Raw genomic sequence first — 26972 nt, 5'->3', positions numbered from 1 at the left:
CGCTGGTTGAGGTGTAAATTAGAACAAGCTCTAAAAGTGGTGTGCTTATGTATTGTAGATTTACTCTTTCAACCACCAATTCTATTTCCTAGTCAGAAAGGTTGGGGAAAAAATTAATTTCCGGATTTTTTTTTGTGCTGCTAGTGTTCTGGAAGCTAATTAGATTTTCCCCAATTATGTGTTCTCCGCATGACTTGAAAAGAGAAATGAGGTAGAGGCGATCTTTTGAGGTTCTTGCATGTTTTAAGAATATGGGAAATGTTCCCATGCAGCAGTGATCAAAGGTCTATTCTCCAACTTTCTGGATTAGAAGTAGTGATGGTGGCAGGAACAACTTCTGTTCTTTTCTTTTTTTTTTTTTTTTTTTTTTTAATATTTTTAACGTTTATCCATTTTTGACAGAGAAAGACAGAGAACGAGCAGGGGAGGAACAGAGAGGAACATAGAATCCGAAGCAGGCTCCAGGCTCTGAGCTGTCAGCACAGAGCCTGATGCGGGGCTCAAACCCACAAACTGCAAAATTATGACCTGAGCCGAAGTCAGTTGCCTAACTGACTGAGCCACCCAGGCGCCCCTTTTTTGTTTTGTTTCAAATGTTTATTTATTTTTGAGAGAGAGTGTGTGCAAGCGGGGGGAGGGGCAGAGAGAAGAGGAGACAGAGGATCCTGAACAGGCTTTGTGTTGTCAGCACAGAGCCCAACACGCAGCTCGAACCCATGAATCATGAGATCGAATCATGAGATCATGACCTGAGTTTAATCGACTGAGCTACCCAGGTGCCCCGGTGGCAGCAGCTTCTTAAAATAACATTTTAATCCCTGGATTGTGGTATATCTTCTTTCTCCAGTTTCCCAGGAGTGAGAGCAGGTGGTGATAGCCTCTGGCTTCCAGCATGGCTCCACAATGACTCCAGAGGTAGTAGCCTCCAGTGAATCAGTTCTGTATCACAGTGGGATTCATTCTGGGAGGCTCCACTTAGATTTCTAAACCCTGATCTTTCAGCCCTTCCAATGACCTTTTAAGTACCAAGGTGCCTATAACAAGTGCCTTCATGTTTAAAATATCTAGAATGATGGGGTGCCTGAGTGGCTCAGTCAGTTAAGCATCCGACTTCAGTTCAGGTCATGATCTCACAGTTCATGGGTTTGAGCCTCACTTCAGGCTCTGTGCTGACAGCTTGGAACCTGGAGCCTGCTTTGGATTCTATCTCCCTCTCTCTGTCCCTCTCCCACTCACGCTCTCTCAAAAATGAATAAATGTTAAAAAAATTTTTTAAATTAAAATATCTAGAATGGCGTCTGTTTCCTGCACTGAAAACTGCCTGATTGATTTGGCAATGGCAATCAGAACTGAAAATGTATTTCCTTTTGATCTTGCAGTTTTACTTCTAGGAATATATCCTATAGACATGCTTGTATGTGAAAGTAACAAGTTTGTAAGGGTTTTCAATGCTTTGTTTGTAAACTGACATCAGTAGGGGAATCATAAAATCAATTATAGTGTATGTATATAATAGAATCCTAGGTAACTATAAAAAAGAATGAGCTTTGTATATTTAAAAGAAGCAATTAATAAGGCACATGAAGTAAAAAAAAAAAAAAAAAAAAAACCCAAATGTCCATCAACGGATGAATGGATAAAGAAGATATAATATGTGGATGGAACTGGAGGGTGTTATGCTAAGTGAAATAAGTCATACAGAGAAAGACAGATACTGTATGTTTTCACTCTTATGTGGATCCTGAGAAACTTAACACAAGACTATGGGAAAGGGGAAGGGAAAAAAAAAAAAGAGGGAGGGAGCCAAACCATAAGAGACTCTTAAAAACTGAGAATAAACTGAGGGTTGATGGGGAGTGGGAGGGAGGGGAAGGTGGCATTGAGGAGGGCACCTGTTGGGGAGAGCACTGGGTGTTGTATGGAAAACAATTTGACAATAAGTTTCATATTAAAAAGAAAAAGATATGGTATGTATATACAATGGAGTATTACTTGGCAATCAAAAAGAATGTAATCTTGTCATTTGCAACTACATGCATGGAACTAGAGTATATTATGCTAAGCAAAATTAGAGAAAGACAAATATATGACTTCACTCATGAGGAATTTAAGACACAAAACAGATGAATATAAGGGAAGGGAAGCAAAAATAATATAAAAACAAGGAGGGGGATGAAACATAAGAGACTCTTAAATACAGAGAACAAACTGAAGGTTGCTGGAGGGGTTGGGGGTGGGGGATGGGCTAAATGGGCAAGGATCATTAAGGAAGACACTTGTTGGGATGAGCACTGGGTGTTATACATAGGGGATGAATCACTGGTATCCATTCCTGAAATCATTACTGCACTATATGCTAACTAACTTGGATGTAAATTTTAAAATTAATTAATTAAAAAACATTTTTTAAAGACGTTAACAATTAAAAAAAAGGCCAGGGAGCAGAACTGTGTCTACTGCTTTAAAAGAAAGTAATTAGCTTTGTTGACATAAAGTAAAGTACACATATTTAAAGTGCGCAATTTGACAAGTTTGACCCATGAAGCCATCATCACAGTCAAGATAATGAATATATCCATCACCCCCAAAAGTATCCTTTTTAAAAATGTTTATTCATTTTTGAGAGAAAGAGAGGGAGAGAGAGAGAGAGCACATATAAGCAGGGGAGGGGCAGAGAGAGGGAGACAGAGGATCTGAAGCAGGCTCTGAACTCTCAGCACAGAGCCCAATGTAGGGCTCAAACTCACATACTGCAAGATCATGAACCGAACTGAAGTCAGATGCTTAACCAACTAAGCCACCCAGGTGCCCCACCCCAAAAAGTATCCTTATACCTCTTTGTAATCCCTTCCTTTCAGTTCCTCCTCATCCTTGCCAACACTTGATACGGGAAAATTTTAAAATTATAACCATTCAAATAGATGTATATATATCATTGTGGTTTTAATTTGTATTTTCCTAATGACAAATGATGTTGAGCATTTTTTCATGTGCTTATTTGACTTCTGTATCTTCTTAGTGACATGTCTGTTCAAGTATTTTGTCCATATTTATTGATTTTTATATTATCTAGTTTTGAGACTTCTTTATGCATTTTGCATATAGGGTCTTTATCAGATATATGATTTGGGGGCATCCGGGGGGGCTCAGTCGATTAAGCACCTAACTCTTGATTTCAGCTCAGGTAATGATCTCATGGTTCCTGAGATCAAGCCCTACATCAGGCTCTGCACTGACAGAACAGAGCCTGCTTGGGATTCTCTCTCCCTCTCTCTCTCAAAGTAAATAAATAAACATTAAAAACAAAAAGTTATATGACCTGGAAATACTTCCTCCTGATCTCACCTTTTCATTCTCTAATGTCTTTCCAAGAGAAGTTCTAAATATTGATGAAATCTAACTACTTTTCCTTTATGGATTGTGTTTTGGTCTTGTTTCTAAGAACTCTTTGCTTAGCTTATGGTCACAAAGATTGTTTTCCTATGTATTTTTCTGAAAGCTTTTTACTTTTAGGTCCATGGCTCATTCGAGTTATGTTTTTTATATGACACAAGGTAAACATTGAACTTTTTTTTTTTTTTTTTTTTGCTGCAGCCCATTTGTTGAAAAGACTATCTTTATTGCTTTTGTTTGCATCTTTGTTGAAAATCATTTGTCCACAGATGAGTGGTTCTATTTCTGAACACTATTCTATTGATTTGTCTTTTTTTAAAACACATGTCTTTAATTTTTATTTATTTTTGAGAGAAAGAGAGCGTGTGCAAGCAGGAGAGGGGCAGAGAGAGAGGGAGACACAGAATCCGGAGCAGGCTCCAGGCTCTGAGCTGTCAGCACAGAGCCGGATGCAATGCCTGAACTCACGAATGGTGAGATCAGACTTGAGCCGAAGTCCCAGACTTAACCAACTGAGCCACCCAGGCACCCTGATTTATTTGTCTATCTTGATGCCAACAGCACACTGTACTGATTATTATAGTTTTATAGTTGGTCTTGACATCAAGTAATGCTAGTCCTTGAGTTTCGTTTTTTTCCAAAATTGTTTTTGGCTACTTTAGGTTCATTTCCATATGAATTTTTTAGAATTAGTTTGTTAATTTCTATGAAAATAATTTTTAAAAACCCTGCCAGAATGCTGATTGGGATTGCATTGAATCTATAGATCAATTTGGGAAAAGACCTAATTATTAAATCTTTAAACAAATAAAGACAGTATAGCTCTCCATTTACTTAGGACTTCTTTATTTCTTTCAGTGATGTTTTATAGTTTTTAGTGCACAGGTCTTTCGCCAGATGATTTTCTAAGTATTTCATGTTTTTGATGTTATTACAAATAATTTTTCAAATTTTAATTTGTAAATATTTATTGCTAGCATATAGAAACAAATGCTACCACTTGATCTTGCATCCTACAACTTTGCTGAACTCATTTATCAGTTCTAATAACTTCTTTGTAGATTACGTGGGATTTTTTCATACATATTATATCATCAGTCAATAAAAACAAAGAGATTTCTTTCTTTCTTTCTTTAAAAAAATTTTTTTAAATGTTTCTATTTATTTCTGAGACAGAGAGAGACAGAGCATGAGGGGGGGGGGGTGGGCAGAGGGAGAGGGGGACACAGAATCCGAAGCAGGCTCCAGGCTCTGAGCTGTCAGCACAGAGCCCAACGTGGGGCTCAAACTCACAAACTGTGAGATCATGACCTGAGCCCAAGTCGGTCACTTAACCGACTGAGCCACCCAGATGCCCCGAGATTTCTTTCTTTCTAATTTCGATGTGTTTTTACTTCTTTTTCTTGCCTTCTTGCACTGGCTATAACTTCCAGTACAATGTTGAATAGAAGTGATTAGAATTGACATCCTTGCCTTATTCCTGATCTTTTTCATCATTGAAAAAGAAAAAAAGGGTAACCCGTGTATATATTTGACTCCAGAGACCTAGAATGTCACCAAAAAGATACATAAGAGACTGATAATATTGGTTACCTCGGAAGAGACAAATTGAGTTAGATGGCAAAAGGGGAGAGAAACATTCTTCTTATTGGATATGTTTTTATTTTTATTTTTTAATAGGAGCCATGCAAATATATTGCCTATTCCAGAAAATAAATAAAACTTAAGAAATAAAAATTAGGTGTATAAACAGAGCATTTGCTAAAAACAAAGCAAAACAAAAAAAAAACTTAGTATTTTTGCAAAGAAATATCTTAAGAATGTGACACAAGAGATCACAAAGTTTAAAATTAACAAAGGTAGGTTTAATCATTTAAGAATACTTGAGAGTAGGTAATATTTACCATAGACTTTGAAAGCAAGACATGAATTGAGGATGAAGTAGACATTTTAAGAAGAAATTTGCAATGGCATGAAAATGGGAAGTGACAAACTTTAGCAAGCAAATTGACTTGACTGGGGGCAAGGGGCACTGTGCCTGGTAGAAAAAATAGGAAGGAAAGGTAAGTCCTTCACAGAAGAATTAAGACTAATATAGACGGTAATTTTGTAACATTCCACCCAATACCAACCTAACCAGGCACATATCTACCTTCAATTTTCTTAACTCAGCTAACAGATATTTTTAATGATTGCCTGTTATTCACCAGGTCCAGTGCTACGTGTTGCATGTGTACCTAGAAGTGAACCAAATGGATGTGATCCCTGTTCTGATAGAGCTTAGTCTAGAGGGCACCTCTGGGCCTCAACGAAGTGAGCAACCTCCATGTTCCCCTTTGTTTCAAAATTTTGGCTATGTATTCGTTCAGTCTGATACTCTCTAAACACCCCTAACCCTTTGTCCATCCTTAGATATCTCCATCTCTGTAAAAACTCAAGTCATTACTCAAACCGCGTGACCCTCCTTCCTCCTTTCCATTCACACTTATCAGTATAGGATAGGAATTGAGACTGAAGACTGAAGCCAGATGCCTGGCTTTGATATTTTATGTTGTACTTCCTGGTGAGAAATGCAACTTTTTTGCTCGGCTTCTTCATTTATAAAGTAGAAATAATAATAGTATGTACTTTGTAAAGTTGCTGAAAATATTAAATGAGTTATTACATATAGAGTGCTTAGAACACGCTCAGGATGGTAAATTCTTTTTTTTTTTTTTTTAATTTTTTTTTTCAACGTTTATTTATTTTTGGGACAGAGAGAGACAGAGCTTGAACGGGCGAGGGGCAGAGAGAGAGGGAGACACAGAATCGAAAACAGGCTCCAGGCTCTGAGCCATCAGCCCAGAGCCCAACGCGGGGCTCGAACTCACGGACCGTGAGATCGTGACCTGGTTGAAGTCGGACGCTTAACCGACTGCACCACCCAGGCGCCCCTGGTAAATTCTTAATAAATATTAGCAGTTGTTACTATTAGCAAAAGACTTCGCCTGTATTATTTCACCCAAGGCTAACACTTCCCACCAGCTCTATCCTACCTCCTCCCACCTGGTGGTATTTTAATAGATGATCTCATTTTTCTCACAGTATATTGAACAACATTCTCTCTACTGCCCCTTTTTCTAGAATATAAACATGATCAAAAGCCTCCCACTCAAAACAAAATCCATCCTTAATTGTGAGCATCTCTTCTTCTTTCCTGTTTTATAATGAAATTTATTGAAAATCCACACTGGAACCTCCATGTTCTCCTACTTTCCCTTCATTACTCAAAGTACTGCAGTCTTCAACTTGACCCCATCATGTCACAAAATTGTGTTTACCAAGGTTAAGCACAGCTATATTCAAGATGCCTCTCCTGTGTTTTTCCATTGTACCCCAAGACCTCCTTACTACCTTAAAATTGTAACTTTTTCAACTATCCCCTCTAACATAGTATAATTTTTCCTTGTTTATTTTGTTTATATCTGTTTTCCCTCGTTAGAATGTAAAATCAAGGAGAACAGGAATTTTGTCTCCTTTGTTTACTCCTGCATCCCCATCACCTAAAATAATGCCTAAACATTATAGGCACTCACTAAATCTGAATCAAATGAATGAACACTGAGTTGTGATTATCTATTTTTTCTGTCTTCTGTGTTAGACCAGGAGCTACTTTGAAGACTGGAACTGTTCCTCCTATCTCTTTACTAGCTCTGTTAGCTCAGAGCCTGACCCAAATGGGACTGTGAATATGATGGATTTGTGGGGAGTCGCTATGTTTCCAGTATTTTTGGTAAATGCTTCTGGAGGATACTCCAAGGCCTGAGAAAGTGGTTTTTTAATTTTTTTAATATTTAGTTATTTTTGAGTGGGGGGGATGGACAGAGAGGGAGACACAGAATCTGAAGCAGGCTCCAGGCTCCGAGCTGTCAGCTCAGAGCCTGATGCGGGGTCAAACCCACAAACCATGAGATCATGACTTGAGCCAAAGTTGGATGCTTAACTGACTGAGCCACCCAGGTGCCCCCCCCTCCGAAAAGTGACTTTTAATTTCTACTTGGCAATCTTAGAGCTCAATGAGCTGGTATGAGGATTTTGCAAACAATGGAGATTTAAATTGCCTAAAGAAATTGTATTAGTCAGTGGTCTCCAGAAAAAACAGGACCGATAGGAGATTGATTACCTATCTATCTATCTATTTTTCTATCTAGAGATTAATTGAAGGAATTGGTTGAGAAGGCCCCCAATCTGCCATCTTCAAACTGGAAGCCCAGGAAAGCCAATGGTATAATTCTTTTTTTTTCTTTTCTTTTTAAAGATTTTATTTTTAAGTAATCTCTCCCATGGGGCTTGAACAACTCCAAGATCAAGAGTTACATGCTGCACCAACTGAGTCAGACAGGCACACAGCCAGTGTAATTCAGTCTGAATTTGAAGGCCTGAGAACCAGGGAAGCTGAGTGTATAAATCCCAGTACCAGGGCAAAAGATGAGAAGTCACAGTTCTTGCAGAGGGACAGGAAAAATGGGATGAATTTTTCTTCCTCCACTGTTCATTCCATTCAGGCCATTAATGAATAGGATGATCCCTAAGCACACTGGGGAGGGCAATCTACTTTTCTGGGTCCATCAATTCGAATCCTAATCTCATCCAGAAACACCCCCTCAAAGATACACCCAGAAACAATTTTTTAACTAGGCATGTTGTGGCCCACTCAAGTTGACACATACAATTAACCATCACCCTGTTTATACCTTTAATTTGTATTATTTATTAGAATTCCTTAAAAATAGTTCTGCTGCACCCCTATATTTATTGCAGCATTATTTGCAATAGCCAAACTATGGAAGCAGCCTAAGTGTCTACTGATAGATGAATGGATATAGAAGATGTTGGGGCACCTGGGTGGCTCAGTTGGTTGAGCATCTGACTCTTGGTTTTGGCTCAGGTCATAATCTCATGATTTGTGAGTTCAAGCTCCACACTGGGCTCCATGTTGATAGCACAGAGCCTGCTTGGGATTCTCTCTCTCTCCCTCTCTCTCTGCCCCTCCTCCCCTGCTCATGATCTCTCTCTTTCAAAATAAAAAAATAAACTTAAAAAAAAAAAAGACATAGTGCGTGCATGCGCGCGCGCGCGCACACACACACACACACACACACACACACACACACACACACACTGGAATATTACTTAGCCATAAAAAATAATGTAATCTTGCCATTTGCAACAACATGGATGAAGCTAGAGAATATAATGCTAAGCAAAATAGGTCAGAGAAAGACAAATACCATATGACTTCACTCATATGTAGAATTTAAGAAACAAAACAAATAAAAGGAAAAAAGAGAGAGAGAAAAAAAACAGATTCTTATCTATAGAGAACAAAAAGGTAGTTACCAGAAGGGAGGTGGGTTCAGAGGAATGGGTGAAATAGGTGAAGGGGAGTAAGAGTACCCTTATTATAACGAGCAATGAGTAATATATAGAACTACTGAATCACTATATTGTACACCTGAAACTAATATAACACTGTATGTTAACTATACTGGAATTAAAATAAAAAACTTAATAAAAATAGTTCTGCTGCTAAAGTAAGTTTGAAAATGTTAAATTTAAGCCAAAGACAAAGGAAGGAAAGCATAAAGAAAGAACATTGGACATAGTTCTCAACCCTGCGTGCACATTCAGATCACTTGGAGAATTTCCATACTGATACCTACACGCCATTCCCAAAAATCTTAGGGCTAAGGATTGAGCACAGATAGTTTTTATTTTACTTTTCTTCCCTTTATTTTATTTTAAATGTTTATTTATTTTGAGAGAGAGAAAGAGTGTATGAGTGTGAGTTGGAGAGGGGCAGAGAGAGAGAGAGAGAGACAGAGACAGAGAGAGAGAGAGAGAGTGAGAGTGAGAGAGACAGAGAGAGAGAATTCCAAGCAGAACCCATGCTGCCAGTGCAGAGCCTGCCTGGGGGCTCGAACTCACAGACTGTGAGATCATGACCTGAGCTGAAATCAAGAGTCCGATGATCAACCTACTGGGCCACCCAGGCACCCTGAGCATAGACAGTTTTTAAATTCTTCAGGTGATTTTAATTAACAGCCAGGGTTGAGAACCACTGGAATAGGTAATCCTTGAGAAATGGGGCAAGGCTACAAGGGAAGTCCAAAGTTCTTCTCGAGAGAGGCAAAATGTCCCCAATGGTTACTTAAGGTCCTCGTTAGTAATAATGGGCCATAGACAGACCCTGTTACTGCGTTTTTATAGGCAAGACTAGTAATTGGATCCAGACACTCGAAGGGACATAAGAGCAAAACCAAGTAAGTACTTAATGGTTACTTTATGGGACACTAATAGGAACTAAAAAATAAAATAAAATAAAATAAAATAAAATAAAATAAAATAAAATAAAATAAAATAAAATAAAATAAAATAAAATAAAATAAAATAAAATAAAATAAAATAAAATAAAATAAAATAAAATAAAATAAAATAAAAAACCATTCTTCTTCCCTGAAGCTTTCTAAAAGGTTAATTATCAACCAGTTCTTTCAACCCTTAAATTACTTTCTGAGAGTGAATTAGAAAGAGGAACATGAATTCCATTAGGAGACTGTGGTACTACCACAGATTAATTCTTCTTATTAAATGATACTGTGTTGTTCATTTGTCACCACAAAGAGGCTAACTTAATCCTTGTTTTGAGCTTGCATATTGAGCAATTCTGGATAATTAATTGCATGTAGAATGATAACCTTTGTAATAGGCAGAATCCAATACAGAGAAAAATTCATTCTTGGAATGCAATTTCAAATTCATAAAGTGAAATTTAGCATCTTAGAAAGAGGGTATATGAGTTTAATAGTATAGCATCATTATTCCTAAGGGAAATTTCCAATATTCTGTGATTCAATATAGACTCAGGATAAACATACGCTACTGACACTACCCGAGACATTCTCACAACCACATTTGATTTATTAGTAGACAAGTATGATTAATCAAAGGTTATGTAACGTTGGTCACAGGTACTTTGGTTTTTTGTTATCATTTTCTTTATGAAAATTCATTTCAATAAAAGAAGAGCTCTCCATGTAAAGAAGGACATGTTATAATCCAGTTCTTTGTAAAGAATATTTCATAAGATATATTGGACTTTTTTTCCTTTCAAATTAACAGGTTCTTGTGAGTAAATCTGATGAAATGGTTTACCATGAGAATTGCCTTTTACATTCCAAAACAAAAGCATTAAACAAAAGTTGACTTTAACAGAAATGGATATTGCATTATTTCTTCTGTGAGTGCCTGTACTTTTTATTTTGTAATGATTTGTGTTCTCTGATATGCTTTATCTCATGCTTGACTGATTACAAGTGTGAAGGGGGTTAAATGCATTCGCTATTGGCAATTTAGCATTAATTGTAATATGCTGTAATCCAAATTACAATCTGTCATTTCCAGTCAAATTGTGAAGCACTGTAATTGTATTTTAGAGTTCCACTGCTATTGATTATAGCTACCTCATTTGTGTTTTAATATACCATGACGAATTTGCGAATGGAAATACAATCTTGTAACAAGCCAGGAAACAAGTATTGTTCTTCCTATTATAACAGCTTGAAAATTATTTCTTAACAAATGAAAAGAGAAGGAGATGGTAAGACAGTAAAGACAATTCATTTAAGGATGAAAAAGACAAAAAGATTTCAATTTTCTAGCAGTGCATAAAAATAAGTGAGCCATAGATTTTTGAAAACCTTTTTAGACAAAACATTATAAAAATATTTTCAAAAATTAGTTTTGAAATCTACCGATACTAATACAAATTGCTTTAGTTTATCCCTTTGAATGGGTGTATAGTATCCCACAGCTTATATAAAATTCTTTCCTTGGTGCTCTTTCACATTGTTTTTACTATTACAAATAATGCTGCAGTGAACATTTTTATATATGACTTTTCATAACATGGGGAAGGTTCACTAAGGAATATACTTAGTAGTGGGATTTCTGGGTTGCAGAGTATACCTATCCATTTCACTTAAAAAAACTCAGGTAAGAACACTTAACATGAGATTCACCCCCTTGACAAAGGTCTAAGTACACATTATTGTCAACTATAAGTACAATATTGTACAGCCAGATCTCTAGAGCTCATTCATCTTGTTTGACTGTAACTTTATGTATGTTGATTAGCAATGCCCCATTTACCCCTTCTCCTGTTCCCTGGCAACCACTGTTTCACTCTTGGATTCCATGAGTTTGGCTATTTTAGATACCTCATATAAGTAGAACCATGCAGTATTTGTTTATCTGTGAGTGGCTTATTTCACTTAGCTTCACTTGACTTATTTCACTGTTTTCAAGGTTTATCCATGTTGCCACATAGTTCACATTTCCATCTTTTAAAATATTTTTTTAAGTTTATTTATTTATTTTGAGAGAGAGAGAGAGCAGGAGAGGGGCAGAGACAGAGAGGGAGAGAGAGAATCCTAAGCAGACTCCATGCTGTCAGCACAGAGCCAGAACTTACGAACTGTGAGATCATGACCTGAGCCGAAACCACGAGGCAGACGCTTAACTGACTGAGCCAAAACCACGAGGCAGACGCTTAACTGACTGAGCCACCCAGACATACCCAGATTTTCTTCTTTTTAAAGGCTAAATAGTATTCTTGTACATATACGCCACACTTTCTTTATCCATTTACCTACCAATGTACATTTAGCTTCTTCCCACATCTGGTGATGGTGAATAATGCTGCAATGAACGTAAGAGCACTAATATCTACTTAAGATTCTGATCAACGTTCTTTGGAATGACGTTCTTTGGAACTCCTAGAGAAGGATTGCTGGACCATAGGGTAGTTCTATTTTTAATTTTTTGAGAAAGCTCCTTACAGTTTCCCATAGCAGCTGCATCATTTTACATTCCCACCAACACCGTGCAAGAGTTACATTTTCTCCACATCCTCACCAACGTTTCTTGTATCTTGTCTTTTTGATAATAGCCATCCTGACAGGTATGAGATGATAACTCATTGTAGCTTTGATTTGCATCTCCCTGATGATTAATAACAATGAGCATTTTTTCATAGGCCTGTTGGCCCTTTGTATGTTTTCTTTGGAGAAATGTCTATTCAAGTTCTTAGCCCATCTTTTTTTTTTTTTTTTTTTTTGGCTTTTTAAGTTTTTATTTTAATTCCAATTAACTAACAGTGTTATATTAGTTTCAGGTGTACAATATAGTGATTCAACAATTGCATACATCACCCGGGCTCATCATGACAAGTGCATTCCCTAATTCCCACCACCTATTTAACCCATCCTCCCACCCCACCCCCAACCATCAGTTTGTTCTCTATAATTAAAGGTCTATTTCTTAATTTCTTTCTGTCTCTTTCTTTTCCCTCTGTTCATTTGATCTGTTTCTTAAATTCCACATGAGTGAAATCACATCGTATTTGTCTTTATCTGGCTATTTTGCTTAGCATTATACTCTCTAGCTCCATCCATGATGTTGCAAATGGCAAGATTTCATTCTTTGTTATGGCTTAATAATATTCATTGTACACATATAATCATTCATCTCTCTATATAGATATACAATGAATGTTATATGTATAATATTATATCTAACGAATATTATATATCTAATGAATATTATATATCTATCTCTATCTGTATCACATCTTCTTTATCCATTCACCAATCACTGGACACTTGGACTGCTTCCATATCTTGGCTATTGTAAATAATGCCGCTATAAACATAGGAATGTGTGTATCCCTTTGAATTAGTGTTTTTGTATTCTTTGGGTAAATACCCAGTAATGTGATTGCTGGATCATAGGGTAGATCTTGGGGAACCTCCACACTTTTCCACAGTGGCTGCACCAGTTTAATTTCTACCAACAGTGCAGAAGGGTTCCTTTTTCTCCATATCTTCATCAACACTTGTTTCTTATGTTGTTGATTTTAGCCATTCTGACAGGTATAAGGTGATATCTCATTGTAGTTTTAATTTGCATTTCCCTGATGATAAGTGATGATGAACATCTTTTTATGTGTCTGTTGGCCATCTGTATATCTTCCTCGGAGAAATGTCTGTTCATGTCTTCTGCCCATGTTTTAATTGTCTTCTGCCCATTTTAATTGTTTAATTGTTTTTTAATTGTGTGCGTGTGTGTGTGTGTGTTGAGTTGTATAAGATATATATATATGTGTGTGTATATATATATATATATATATATATATATATATATATATAATGTTTATTTATTTTTGAGAGAGAAAGGGACAGAACGTGAGCAGGGGAGGGGCAGAGAGAGAGGGAGACACAGAATCTGAAGTAGGCTCCAGGCTCTGAGCTGTCAGCACAGAGCCCCATGTGGGACTCGAATTCACAAAACACGAGATTACAACCTGAGCCTAAATCACTGCTAAACTGACTGAGCCACCCAGGCACCTGGTTCTTTATATATTTTGGATGCTAACCTTTTATCAGATATTTCATTTGCAATATAGTCTCCCATTCTGTAGGTTGCCTTTTAGTTTTGTTGATTGTTTCCTCTGTTGGGCAGAAGTTTTTTATTTTGATGTAGTCTCAATAGTTTATTTTTGCTTTTGTTTCCCTTGCCTCAAGAGACTTACCTAGAAACAAGTTGCTATGGCCATTGTCAAAGAGGTTACTGCCTGTGTCCTTTTCTAGAATTTTTATTGTTTCAGGTCTCAGTCTCACACATTCTTCAAATGAAAGAGCAGAAATATGGCAAGAAGCTTAGTCTTTGATGACCATGTTGAGGTGGTGAGTCAATCAGTCCTGAAACTGCCCTATCTCTTGAATTTTTATGTAAGACAAAACAAAATCCACTTATTTAATACAATTTTATTTGAGTGGTCTGCTATTTGCAGCCGAGGTATCCTAACTGGTATGTATGTGAATATGTAACTGAATTTAAAAATACCCAAGGGGCGCCTGGGTGGCGCAGTCGGTTAAGCGTCCGACTTCAGCCAGGTCACGATCTCGCGTGAGTTCGAGCCCCGCGTCGGGCTCTGGGCTGATGGCTCAGAGCCTGGAGCCTGTTTCCGATTCTGTGTCTCCCTCTCTCTCTGCCCCTCGCCCGTTCATGCTCTGTCTCTCTCTGTCCCAAAAATAAATAAACGTTGGAAAAAAAAAATTAAAAAAAAAAATACCCAATATGCAAACTTTGGAAATTTGCAAAAAAAAAAAAAAAAAAAAAAAAAAAAGGTCACGGGAAATCCCATATACCTTCCACTCACTTTTCCCCAATGGTAATTTATTTGACTATAGCATGATACAAAACCCCGGAAATTGTTATTGGTACAACCCACAGAATTGACTCAGATTTCACCAGTTTTATATGCACTTATTTGTAATTGTACGTGCACAGTGTGCATAGTATGCAACTTTATCACATGTGTAGATTCATGTAGTCATCACAATGATCAAGATATGAAACTATTCAGAGGCGCCTGGGTGGCTCAGTCAGTTAAGCATCCGACTTCGGCCCACGTCACCATCTCAGAATTTGTGAGTTTGAGCCCCACATCAGGCTCTGTGCTGACAGCTCAGAGCCTGGAGCCTCCTTCAGATTCTGTGTCTCCCCCCCACCTCTCTGCCCCTCCCCTGCTTGCACTCTCTCTCTCTCTCTCTCTCTCTCTCTCAAAGATAAATAAACATTAAAAAAATTTTTTTAAAGATATGAAACTATTTCATCACTATCAGCACCTCCATACTTACCCCTTTTTCTTTCCTCCCCAATCCCCAACTCCTGGAACCACTAATCTGTTCTCTGTATCTATAATTTTGATATTTTGAGAATGTTATGTAAATAGAATCATACAGCATAGTAATAATTCGAGATTTTTTTTTTTTTGCTCACCATAATTATCTTGAGATCCACCCAAGTTGTTGCATGTATCAACTTCATTACTTTTTATTGCTGTGTAGTGTTTTATGGAATAAATGGATCACAGCTTAATCATTCATCTGTTAAAGGACATTTGGGTTGTTTCCAGCCTTGGATATTATAAATAATGTTTCTATGAATGTTAACATAAAGGTTTTTGTGTGTACGTAGTTTTCATTTCCCTGAGTAAATGCCCAAGATACAGTTAGTTGCTGGGTCATATGGTGAGTATATGTTTAGTTTATATGCCCAACTGTTTCCCATAGTGGCTGTACCATTTTATATTCCAACTGGAAATGTATTTGCTTCTGTTTCTCCACATCCTTACAAGGATTTGGTGTTACCACTATTTTTTATTTTAGCCACTGTAATAAGTATGTGGTGATATCTCATTGCAGGTTTAATTTGCATTTTCCTAATGGCTAATAAAGTTGAGTATCTTTTATGTGTTTATTTTGCCAATTTTATACCTTCTTTAGTAAAATGTATAGGGTGCCTGGGTGGCTCAGTTGGTTAAGCATCTGACTTCAGCTCAGGTCATGATCTCGCAGTTCATGAGTTCGAGCCCCATGTCGGGCTCTGGGATGACAGCTCAGAGCCTGGAGCCTGCTTCAGATTCTGTGTCTCCCCCTCTCTCTGCCCCTTCCCCACTCATGCATGCTCTCTCTCTCTCTCAAAAATAAACATTAAAAAATGTTTAATGTCTGTTTATGTCTGTGATAGGCAAAATAATGGAACATCAAAGATATCATGCCATAATCCCCAGGACCTCAGAATATTTACACAGCTAAGGCACTTTGCTGATGTGATTAAGGGTATGGAACTTGAGATGGGGAAACTCATCCAGGAGTTGAGTTTCCTGGATTATCCAGGTGTGGATTATCCAGGTGGTCCCAATCTAATCCCATGAATCCTTAAGTGGAGAAACTTTCAGGGAGAGCTGTGACTAAAAAATAAAGACCAGAGATGGAGAGATAGCAAAGATGGCATATTGCTAGCTTTTTTTAAAGTTTTATTTATTTTGAGAGAGAGAGAGAGAGAGAGAGAGAGAGAATATGCACATAAGCAGGGGAAGGGCAGAGAGGGATAGAGAGAAGCCCATACAGGCCCAGAGCTGTCAGCATAGAGCCTGATGTGGGGCTCGAACCCACAAACCATGAGACCATAACCTGAGCCAGGATCAAGAGTCGGACGCTTAACTGAAAGGTAGGAATTTAAAGTGCGGGAAGACAAAAAACAAAGTGGCATAAATGGTCAGTTATTAAAATCAACCAAGACCTCGAAAACAAAGGAACCTCAGTGTGGGGAGGTAGCCCGGCTCTTCATCTAGTCCTGTGGCTAGAAATGTATTTATTTGAAATAGCCATCATTGAAGTTGATTCCTTTGTTTTTCTTTTCAAGTTTTTGTGTAAATTCTATTTACTTAATTGTTCTGTATAGATGTTGTCTGTGTGACTTGTCATGCATTTCTGCCCAGAGCCGCACATATACAATCGTGGGGGCTTAGTTGGCTTGTACTCATTCCGTATCTGGCCTCAGGATAAGAAGTGAGCCTTCTGTTCCTGACGCCAAGAGGGTTAAATTTGCCTCACCTCCTTGAGCCAGACCAGGCTGGGCCCCTGGAATGGATCATAGAGAGAAGAGAAATATGCAGATGCCAAGGCTTCTAAGATTGTGAGATATGATAAAAGAAACAGAAAAAAACAGCTTGCCGAGGACTGCACTTAGGCAAACTTAATGACTAACCATAAATCACACAGGGGTAGTGTATATATTGCCCTGGTGAGAACACCTTCCACTTCAGGAAGTGTCACCTGAAGGGAGGACATTCCACCCAGGACCCTTAACTGGGACTCCAACCGGACTGTGGGCTGTTCACTGCAGGGCTTCCTCAGCCAGAAGGTTGAGTGTTGTGAGTACCCGATTTGATATATCAACCCTTCTTTGTTCTCTATACTTCTCTCCCTCTTTGTGTTTATTATAATTGTATATTCCCTTTCCCTTATAATTAATAAATTTTTCCTGCACGAAACAAAGTGCAGCTATCATGAATTACTATTATTCAAAACATTAACATACAGTGCAATATTGGCTTCAGGAGCAGAATTCAGTGACTCATCACTTACATACAACACCCAGTGCTCATCACAAGTGCCCTCCTTAGTACCCATCAACCATCTAGCCAACTCCCCACCCCCCTCTCTCTATCAATCCTCAGTTTGTTATCTATCTTTAAAAGTCTTTTATGGTTTGCTTCCCTCTCTTTTCCCCCCTCCCATACGTTCAGCTATTTTGCTTCTTAAATTCCACATATGAGTGAAATCATATGGTATTTACCATTCTCTGACTTATTTCACTTAGCATCATACACTCTAGCTCCAACCACAATGTTGCAAATGACAAAGTCGATGCCTCTTTGCAGTGGATGCTTCTGCAGTCAAAGCTTAAGTCAGGCACCTGCATACAAAGAAAAAACAACCTGTCAGGGTTTATACCACAGAAATAGAATTTCCTCTAAAGCCTCTAGCCACCTTGATCTTAGGCCAGTGAGATCTGTGGTTGACATCTGATGTTTGTTTGTTTTCCAGCAATTAGTTTGTGGTAATTTGTTACAGCAGCAATAGAAAATTAATGCAATTTCTTTTACCAATTGGATTTCTTAAAATGTTCAGTTTTGAGAGGTCTTTATAGAGTCTAGGTTTTAGTTCTTTGCTGGATTTGTGGTTTGCGAACATTTTACCCTAGTCTACAGCTTGTTTTATTTTCATCCTTTTCAGACTTCTGCAGAGCAAAAGTTTTAATTTTGATAATGTTTTATTTATCAACTTTTCCTTTATGGATCATAATTTTGATGTCAAGTCTAAGAATTATGCTTCACCCTACATCCTGAATATTTTCCTCTATTTTTCTAATTATTTAAGAGATTGTAGTAAAATATACATACAATTTACCATTTCAGCCACTTTTTAAGTATACAATTCAGTGGTATTTATTGTAATTAGAAAGTTTTCTTCTGTTCTCTGTATTGTTTGTATCAAATTACGTTTTTTGTTGGTTTGTTCATTTTGGCCCCTGCCTTTCAGCCTAACTGGGTAATGATTTCTGTTCATATTTAAGGAACTAAAACCAAAAGCTGATTGAAAGCTTTAGGTATACAGGTGGGGTTTGTTGCTATTTGGTGTTTACTGTAGGATGATGTGGTTGGTAATTTCAATGGAGATTTCTAACTGTTGGTACCTATAGGCCTGATTTCTTCAGCTGGTCAATTTACCCAGAGAGAAGTCCTACAGTATTTGGCTGTCAGCTCTTTGGTCCTACTTCGTATAGTTAAGCACAAAAACAATGTTTTTAGTCTGACTGTTGTAAGAGTTCAGGAAAGGTGGAGGTCAGTGAGTTGTGGCAAAGTTGGTAAGTCTTAATAGATGATGTGTGACATGGGATTAGCTCTGAAAGACAAATAGTTCGGTTGGAAACTGAGGTGAGAGGGAATCAAATTGAATGGGTAATTAAATGTAGTTTACAGAGGTGAGTAATCACTTTCAGCTGATAGTGTGGTACAGCTGACTAAGACATATCAGCAATGAAGTCTCTAATTTCAGCCGTTAAGCTGCTTGCCACTTTGGCAAATCATTAATCTCCTAAGAGACTCAATTTCTTCAAATGAGAACATGGGGAGACTACTGCTAAGTCTTGGCCAGGTATAAATTTGCTTTAAGATACTTCCTAAGATTCTTTTACATCTTTTTGAGTGATGACTTTTTGAGTGATAAGTTATAGTTAGGGAGTGACTACATAGTTTATGGGAGTGAATTTAGGACTATAAAATTACTCCCATGAAAACAGTAATCATTTTAAGTTATAGGGAACACCATAACTTTATTTATATTAAATTTATATTCATGATTCTTTAAAAAAATGTCCATTTGTTTCATGTAAGTGTACTATGATTTTTTTCTTCTAATACAGTAAAAAACTAAAACAAGAAAACAAACTACACTGAAATTCTGACCTTGTTTCTTCCCTTTGCATGTATACAGAGGACATCACCGAAGAAGGAAAATGGTCTCTTTTCTCTTGAATGTAAAGCATAACTGTGCCATTTGTAAAGAGAGAATTGAGTTAATTTGTTAAACAAACCCAGGGTTAGTATCTACTATGGGTCTGGCATTTGTGCCAGGTTTGGTGGTCATCGCAAAGAAAAGCATAGTCCATACTTTCCATTAGTTTACAGCCTACCAGGGAAAGAAAGGCAGGTCAGTAAACCAAGTATTTTACAGTGTGATACCATGGATCACAACAATGGATCCTCTGTAATTGATGTCTGCTTTGGCTTGCCTAGCAGCCATTCTCCTTTTTTCTAGAATGGTTCCTGAATTCTTCTCTGGGAATCACCCTTCCTTTCGTTCTCTGTACTTTGGCACCGTGGGCATATGAGTCAAATCTTGCCAATCAGAATATCATATACACTTTGGGCCACAGTGATTGGTTTAGGGATGGTCCCACGATCCAAACTAAGCCAATCTGCTACAATTACAAAGAATCTTGGGACAGACACAGCATGGTATTCAGGGAACAACAGATATTTGGCTGTGGTTGGAAAATTGGGTCTGAGTGGCAAGAGTTGGGAAATAAAGCTAAAATGGTAGGCAAGAAGAGTTTATGAAGGGCCCTGCATGTTATGCAGGAGAATTTAGACCTTTTCTTGAAGAGATGGAAAGCCATAGGGAATTTAGGCAGCGAGTTCACATGATCACATTTATGCTTTGGAAAGATTAATCTGGTGTAGTTATGAATGATGGATTAGGGGAAAAATGAAGCAGAAAGCAAATGAATTAAGAGGCCACAGTAGTTGTCCATACTAGAGGTAACCAGAGACCTCAACTCTAGGATTGGTAGTGGGAATAAGAACGAGACCCAATGGGGGGATGTTTGCCATGAGCTCTCCAGAAGACACATCAGAACTGGGTAACATGATAGCAACACCTTCGTGGAGAAATTGTGTTCTGGCTGCAGCTCTAATTGAGCAAATGGTAGTGAATTTCAGAGAACAAAAGCAAAATGTAAGTTTCATTTAAGACTGTGCTTCTTAAAGTTTAATGTGCATACAAGTCAACTGGAAATCTTGTGAAAATGCAGGTTTTGATTCAGTAGTTCTGGGGTGGGACCTGAGATTCTGCATTTCTAACAAGCTTCCAGCTGCTGCAGGTCTGCAGACTACATTTTGAGGAGCAAAGATTTAGGAATTTTTTGAGGTGTGATGGGTCATTCAAGTAAAAAGGTCCAGTGGGCAGTAGGTGTTGGGCCTAGACTTTAGGAAAGAGTAAGAGACTTGGGCTGGAGATATTTCAGAGTCATTAGCACATATGAGGTGTGATGTCAGAATATAAAGATAATAGTCTAGGAAGAGTGCTTGGGAAAAAAGTAGAAGCCCAAGGATAGCCCATGGGTAGTGCCAGCATTTAAGGGGCATCCAGAGGATGGGGCTTAAAAACATGGAAGTAGCAGATGAAACTAGGATGCCAAGTTTTCAACGAGAAGGCTTTAATTCCCAAATTTATTATATAAATAGTAACTGCCATTTGTGGGATATACTATTCGAGGCACTGTACTAAGGGCTTAAACTTTTCTCCGAAACACAAGGTGTAAGAAATGCCATATTAAAACATTCCTCTAACCACACCCCATTACTCTGAGTGGGTGGAAAGTTTAATGTGGGTCACTATTAAGGATCCACACACCACACCTAGGATGGTATGAAGGTTCTAGGGGGTCTCACTCAGCCCAAAACCTTTGGGAAAGGCCTCAAGTCTTCACTCAGTGTTGATTACTGCTAATATGCTTGCTTCCCCAGCTCATTTATCCCTTGGTGGTGAGCTGCTTTGCTGATTCAATGACAAGCATAGGCATGGGGTCTTGGCCATGGTTGGAATCTCTGATGCTTAGTGTGCAGCCTCGTTAATGGAAACTATACATCTATTCCTTTTGAAGGTCTTGCCACCTTCCTCACTTATAAGGTTCCTGATATTCACAGAAATTTCAACCCTCCTTTTCTGTTATTCCCTTTGGTTGCCACTTATTCGACTAACCTCACAAGTCTCGAACCTCTCTCTATAGTTTGGAGAGAGAAGTACCTCAGTGGGTACAGGTGTTTTGATACAAATAGGTCATTTATTTTTACTGGGGCAAGGAAAGTCCCAGAGCTATCAGGAGTAGTACCCAATCATCTTCCGACATTCCCCCTGCCCCGCCCCCCGCATTCTTTTACAGCACTGAAAACAGATCAACATCTTAGTATCTCAACAAATCGTCTTAACACACGTGTACTGTCCCATGAGATCCGTACAACCAATCCATGGGTAATTCTCATTTTACATCCTGAAGCTTGGATGAATTTAGAAACTTGTGTCGGGGCGCCTGGGTGCGCAGTCGGTTAAGCGTCCGACTTCAGCCAGGTCACGATCTCGCGGTCCGTGAGTTCGAGCCCCGCGTCAGGCTCTGGGCTGATGGCTCGGAGCCTGGAGCCTGTTTCCGATTCTGTGTCTCCCTCTCTCTCTGCCCCTCCCCCGTTCATGCCCTGTCTCTCTCTGTCCCAAAAATAAATAAACGTTGAAAAAAAAATTAAAAAAAATAGAAACTTGTGTCACGTCACAGTTAAGTAAGTGTGGAGGAACTATCAGCTATGTGCTTTCGACTTTGGAGCAACGAGGGCGTGATATTATCGCAATTCCTATCAAAATGCCTCCTCAAAAGCCATGTGTGAGCCGCAGTGAGCAGACTCAAATTCAGAAACATCACATACAGAAAGGGAAAGTCTCTGTATGGGGGATTGCTTTAACCCTCACCACAGTCCTACTATCCTGATTTTCAGATGGGAAACAGAAGCTGAAGGTGTGACCTACCCATGGCCACAAAGCCAGGACCACGTTTGCTGGCTCCCAATTTGTGTTCTTCCCATCAGACCAAACAGAACTGGCTTGTGAGTGGCTCAGAGTCTCGCCCCAGGCAAACCCCGCTGCAAAAACACTTCAATTTAGGTTACCTCCTGGTAAAAATAAATTGGTACATGCGCGGAACGCACCAGAGGCCCCGCCCTAGCGCCCTCTGAAATCTGCTCAGTACGCCTGCGTCAGGCTGTTCCTCCCACCCGCCCCTTCACTCAGCGCGGTTCCCGCTACTCCCCGCCCCTTTCCCGCCCGGATATCAGCCTAGTTTTGGCGGATGTTGTTGTGAATCCGAGAGACACGTGAGGTTCTGCTACGTCATCACAAGCACGCGAAGGAAAAATGGCGGCGGCGGGTGTTGTGAGCGGGAAGGTAAGTAACGGCCGCGGCGAACGCCCCTACTTTTCTCTGGGACAGGGGTGCTTTGTTACTTGGAGGCCGGTCGGGGAGGGACGTGAAGGCCACTCTGCCTCAGGAACAGCGTGTGGCGGATGTAAGAGGAGAGGAGTTGGTCGTGTCAGCTGTTTTCTCGATATTGCCGGCTCAGTCCGGGAATTAGAGACCGGCTCCTGCTCCAAGGCCAACTAGGCCTCGGCTCTCTTCTCCCCTGCACTGCTCCGGAGCAAGAGGACATTTATTTGTATTGCCTTTTGTAAGGAACAGGTAGTTGCCTCGTTCCTTTCTTTTTTGTGGCTCACTTTTTCCTAATTCTAGTTTTTTAGATCTACTCTTCTGATTCCACTGGTTTTTTTTGTTTGTTTGTTTTGTTTTTTTTTGTCTTCCTTTGAGGCGTTAATCTAACTTGCCCCCTGGCTTTCCCTGCTTCACTCTGCTGAAGGCATCTTTGTCCCTTTCGGGTGGAGCTGAAAACAGGTGCTGTGCAGCTGGGCACTTAGAAGAAAAGAGTGTATTGGATTCATTTTACCAGACTGCCGAGTTGGCTAGTGGTTGTGAGCAGCAGGGCGTGTTTCCACTCAGGGAACAGGAGATTTACACCATACTACGCTTGTCTAGGAAGTGTTAGTTAAGGTATTTATTTCCTAGGCGTCTCTACGATATTCTTGTGGAAGTATCTGTGATGCTGTCTTAACACCTCCTAGTTAGCAACTAGGATTAGGTGCGGAGGAGATTTCGTTGTATAGTGCATATACACCTTCCGAGAGCATATTTTAATGCCTGTTATTTAGGACTGTCAGGACATGCCACAGGCATCATTTCCCACTGCGGGAGTATTTCGTAAACAGTTGGGGCTGGTGATGACTCATCGAACACTAAAGACTACGTATTTACTTGTCGCCGATAGCTTCCTCTGTTCTTTGAGTTTCCGTCATTTTCTCTGTGTTGCTCTCCTTATCCCGTTTTGAATTATTTGGCAACGTTTGTGGTTTGGTGTATGGACTACTAGACTTGGCAGAATAACACATTTGGTCTTGGTTTTGGTGTTACTTTGAAGTGTGACCTTGGGAAACTGAGCACGCATGATTTCTCTGTCCTTCATATTTTTTTATTTCCAGAATTATTACTGTTTGTATAGGAGTTGTTTAGGATTACATGAAATAATAAAAGCATTAAGAAGGATTTCATACTTCTGCATATTGGCTATTTTAAATGATAGGTTGGTTGTAGTTTTTGGATTATTCATGCTCTTTGATTGCTGTGTTGGTTTTTAAGTCTTCACGGTGGCTGTTGATTTTCTATTTGACTCATTACATATTTGAAAGTTATCCTGCTTGATTTTCTGTCTGGACTGTTCCAGTGTAGATCTTTCCAAGAAGGGATCCTTTCCATTTGAACTACACTTCCCTTTTTCAGGTGTGGATTGATTTTGAGAGAATCTTTGAGGTGATGAAGCCCAGTTGTGAAATGTAAGACTTTTTTCACCCTTTCCTTCCAGCCACTCTCTTTCATAATATGACTTAAAGTTAGTCTTTTATTTCATAACTCTACTTCATCACCTCCTTTATTCTCATTGCAATACCATTACCGTCATTCCATCTAAACCATTTTCTATGCCCAAAACTGCCCCTCTCCTAAATGATAGTGTCATGACCAGCAGAACCCACTTATTCTTCCCTCAGCAGGTTCAGATCTAGTTTAATGGTATCATCATTCATGTGGTTGCATGTAAAACAAACCTGGAGACATCTATTTCAATAACAACAGTTAATCAAGAACTGAGTTTTCTAGTTTACCTTAAAGAGATTTCTGAAATTTCTGCATCATCTTCATTTTCCATACTTAGTTCCTTTAGTCTACCTCTAGTCTTGAGTTCTTAACAGATTTTTCTCCTTGTTTGCAGTTTCTTTGCCCACAATCCTCTCTCTACACTACCACTGGAGGTTTTCTTTTGTAATGTATACATCTGAATGTACAAACTGATCATCTCTAGCTGTAAAAAAACTATATATATATATATATATTTTTTTTTTTTTTTTTTTTTTAAGATTTATTCATTTTTGAGAGAGAGACAGCTTCAGCACAGAGCCTGACATGGGGCTCGAACCCACGAACCATGAGATCATGACCTGAGCTGAAGTCAGATGCTTAACCAACTGAGCCACCCAGGTGCCTCCCCCCTTTTAAAAAAACTTTTATATTATTTTATTTTTAATTTTTTTAATGTTTATTTCTGACAGAGAGATAGAGAGCATGAGCGGGGGAGGGGCAGAGAGAGAGGGAGACACAAAATCCAAAGCAGGCTCCAGGCTCTGAGCTGTCAGCACAGAGCCCGATGTGGGGCTCGAGCTCACAGACGGGGAGATCATGACCTGAACTGAAGTCGGACGCTCAACTGACTGAGCCACCCAGGCGCCCCTTAAATTTTATTTTTAACAAAATCTTTGTTACTGTCTCCATTAAAATACTACTAAAGGCTGCTTAACATGGCATAAAAGGCCATGTTCCCTGGGCATCAGCAGTCAGCACAGAGCCCGGAGCCTGTTTCAGACTTTGTGTCTCCCTCTCTTTCTGCCCCTCCCCTGCTTATGCTCTGTCTCTCTCTCTCTCTCTCTCTCAAAAAAATAAATAAACATTAACAAAAAAATTAAAAAAAAAAAAAAGGCCATGTTCCATTCCTGGCTTTATCTTCTGCTTCCCTACTTTCTAGTCTTGTTCCTTTGGGAAAGGGGAATAGGGAAGAATATGTACACACACACACACACACGTGTGTCTGTATGTTTGAAAGAGTGAGTGTATATATGTATATATATGTATGTGTATTTCTGTATTCCCACACCCCTCTTTCCCCCCGCCAAAGGTTCAGCTAAGACCTGTCGAGCTTAGAAGCCTAGGGCAGTGGATATTAACCAAGGTTCACAAGAACCACATGTGGTACTTAAAAAAAAATACAGATGCTGGACCACAGCCCAGCCTTATTGAATTAGAATTTCTCATTGTTGAGATCTAGGATGTAGACTAACTTCTAACAGTTTTGTTTTGCTTGCTTTGTACTTTGAGCATAAGAAGTGATAGAGGAAGTTAATCTTTGTCATGGAGAGAAGTGTTGTGAAGTAGCAGTTAAGAGTTTGGATTTTGGACCCAAACCAGTTTCAAAACTAACTTCATACTTACTAGTGATTTCAGTCAAATTACCTAACCTTACTGTGCTTCCATCTTTTCATTTGTAATATGGGATGATATAGTACCTATTTTATGGGATTGTGAGGAGGATCAATGAGTAAATATATTAGATCTACCAATACATGGTAGATGTTGTGTGTTATTTGTAATCTCAGTTTCTCTGCAAGTCATTATTTAGGTTATGGCAGAATTTTAAAGATATATAATATGATTTTTGGTATGGGTGTAAACTTCATTTTTGAAGTTGGCTCTTGTTCTAAATCTCATTGTTATTTTAGGAGTTAAAAAATACCTTGTTTTAGAAATCATGTAGTTTTGGGCACCTGGGCGGCTCAGTCGGTTAAGCGTCTGACTTCGGCTCAGGTCATGATCTTGCAGTTTGTGGGTTCGAGCCCTGTGTCAGGCTCTGTGCTGACAGCTCAGAGCCTGGAGCCTGCTTCGGATTCTCTGTCTCCTTCTCTCTCTACCCCTCCCCAACTTGTGCTCTGTCTGTCTCTATCAAAAAATAAATAAATGTAAAAAAAATTTTAAAAAATCATGTAGTTTTGATGAATGAAAAAATCATCACAGTAGGACAGTGGTTAAGGCGATGGAGCCTGATTGGGTTCAAACCCTGGCTCCACTGCTTTATGGCTGTTTTACTTTGGGTAAATTTCTTAACTTCTCTGTGCCTGTTTTTCTCATTTGTAAATGAGGGATAATATTTCCATTGTGGAATGGTAAAAAGGATTAATATTTGCAAAGCATTTAGAATACTGTCTGGTGTCAAGTAAGTACTCAAGAAATGTTAGCTGTTGTTATTACTATGTTAAAGAAAACCCTTTCAGACTCCTTAAAAATTGTAAAGTTGTTATTGGTTAGGATATAATTGAATGCTGATTTCTGCTGCCATTTTCCACAAAGATTTGAGCTATATAGTTATGTAAGATAAATTAGAAAAGTAAAAGGGAAATAAGTATAAGAAAGGTAAATGGAACTGGAAATACTACAATTAAATAAACTGCTGGAGTGGGCCACGGTTTAGCTCTATGTTTTTTAGTGGCCAAAGTAAAGAGGGAACCCGATCCATTATAAGGATGATAGATCCACAATAAAATAAAACCAAAAGCAAAACCCCAAAAAAACTAGTTTCTAAAGGGTAGAACAGAG

At 38.8% G+C, this 26972-nt stretch overlaps 1 protein-coding gene across 2 annotated transcripts in view; it reads left to right on the top strand.

Annotated features, from left to right (window-relative positions):
- Window positions 1-22482: 22482 nt before the first annotated feature.
- Window positions 22483-26972, top strand: part of TBC1D15 (TBC1 domain family member 15) — a 75514-nt gene continuing 71024 nt past the window's right edge. For both annotated transcript variants that reach the window (XM_025926852.2, XM_025926851.2), the window contains exon 1: window positions 22483-22616. In XM_025926852.2, the coding sequence (XP_025782637.2) occupies window positions 22587-22616 (30 nt within the window). In that variant the 5' untranslated portion in view covers window positions 22483-22586. The remainder of the gene's footprint in view (window positions 22617-26972) is intronic.

This window comes from Puma concolor, chromosome B4 (genome assembly GCF_028749965.1).
Source record: "Puma concolor isolate L17-30 chromosome B4, mPumCon1.1.hap2, whole genome shotgun sequence".
Lineage (NCBI taxonomy): Eukaryota > Metazoa > Chordata > Mammalia > Carnivora > Felidae > Puma > Puma concolor.
The sequence above is the reverse complement of the archived record's forward strand: the minus strand, read 5'-3'. Positions and strand labels throughout refer to the sequence as shown.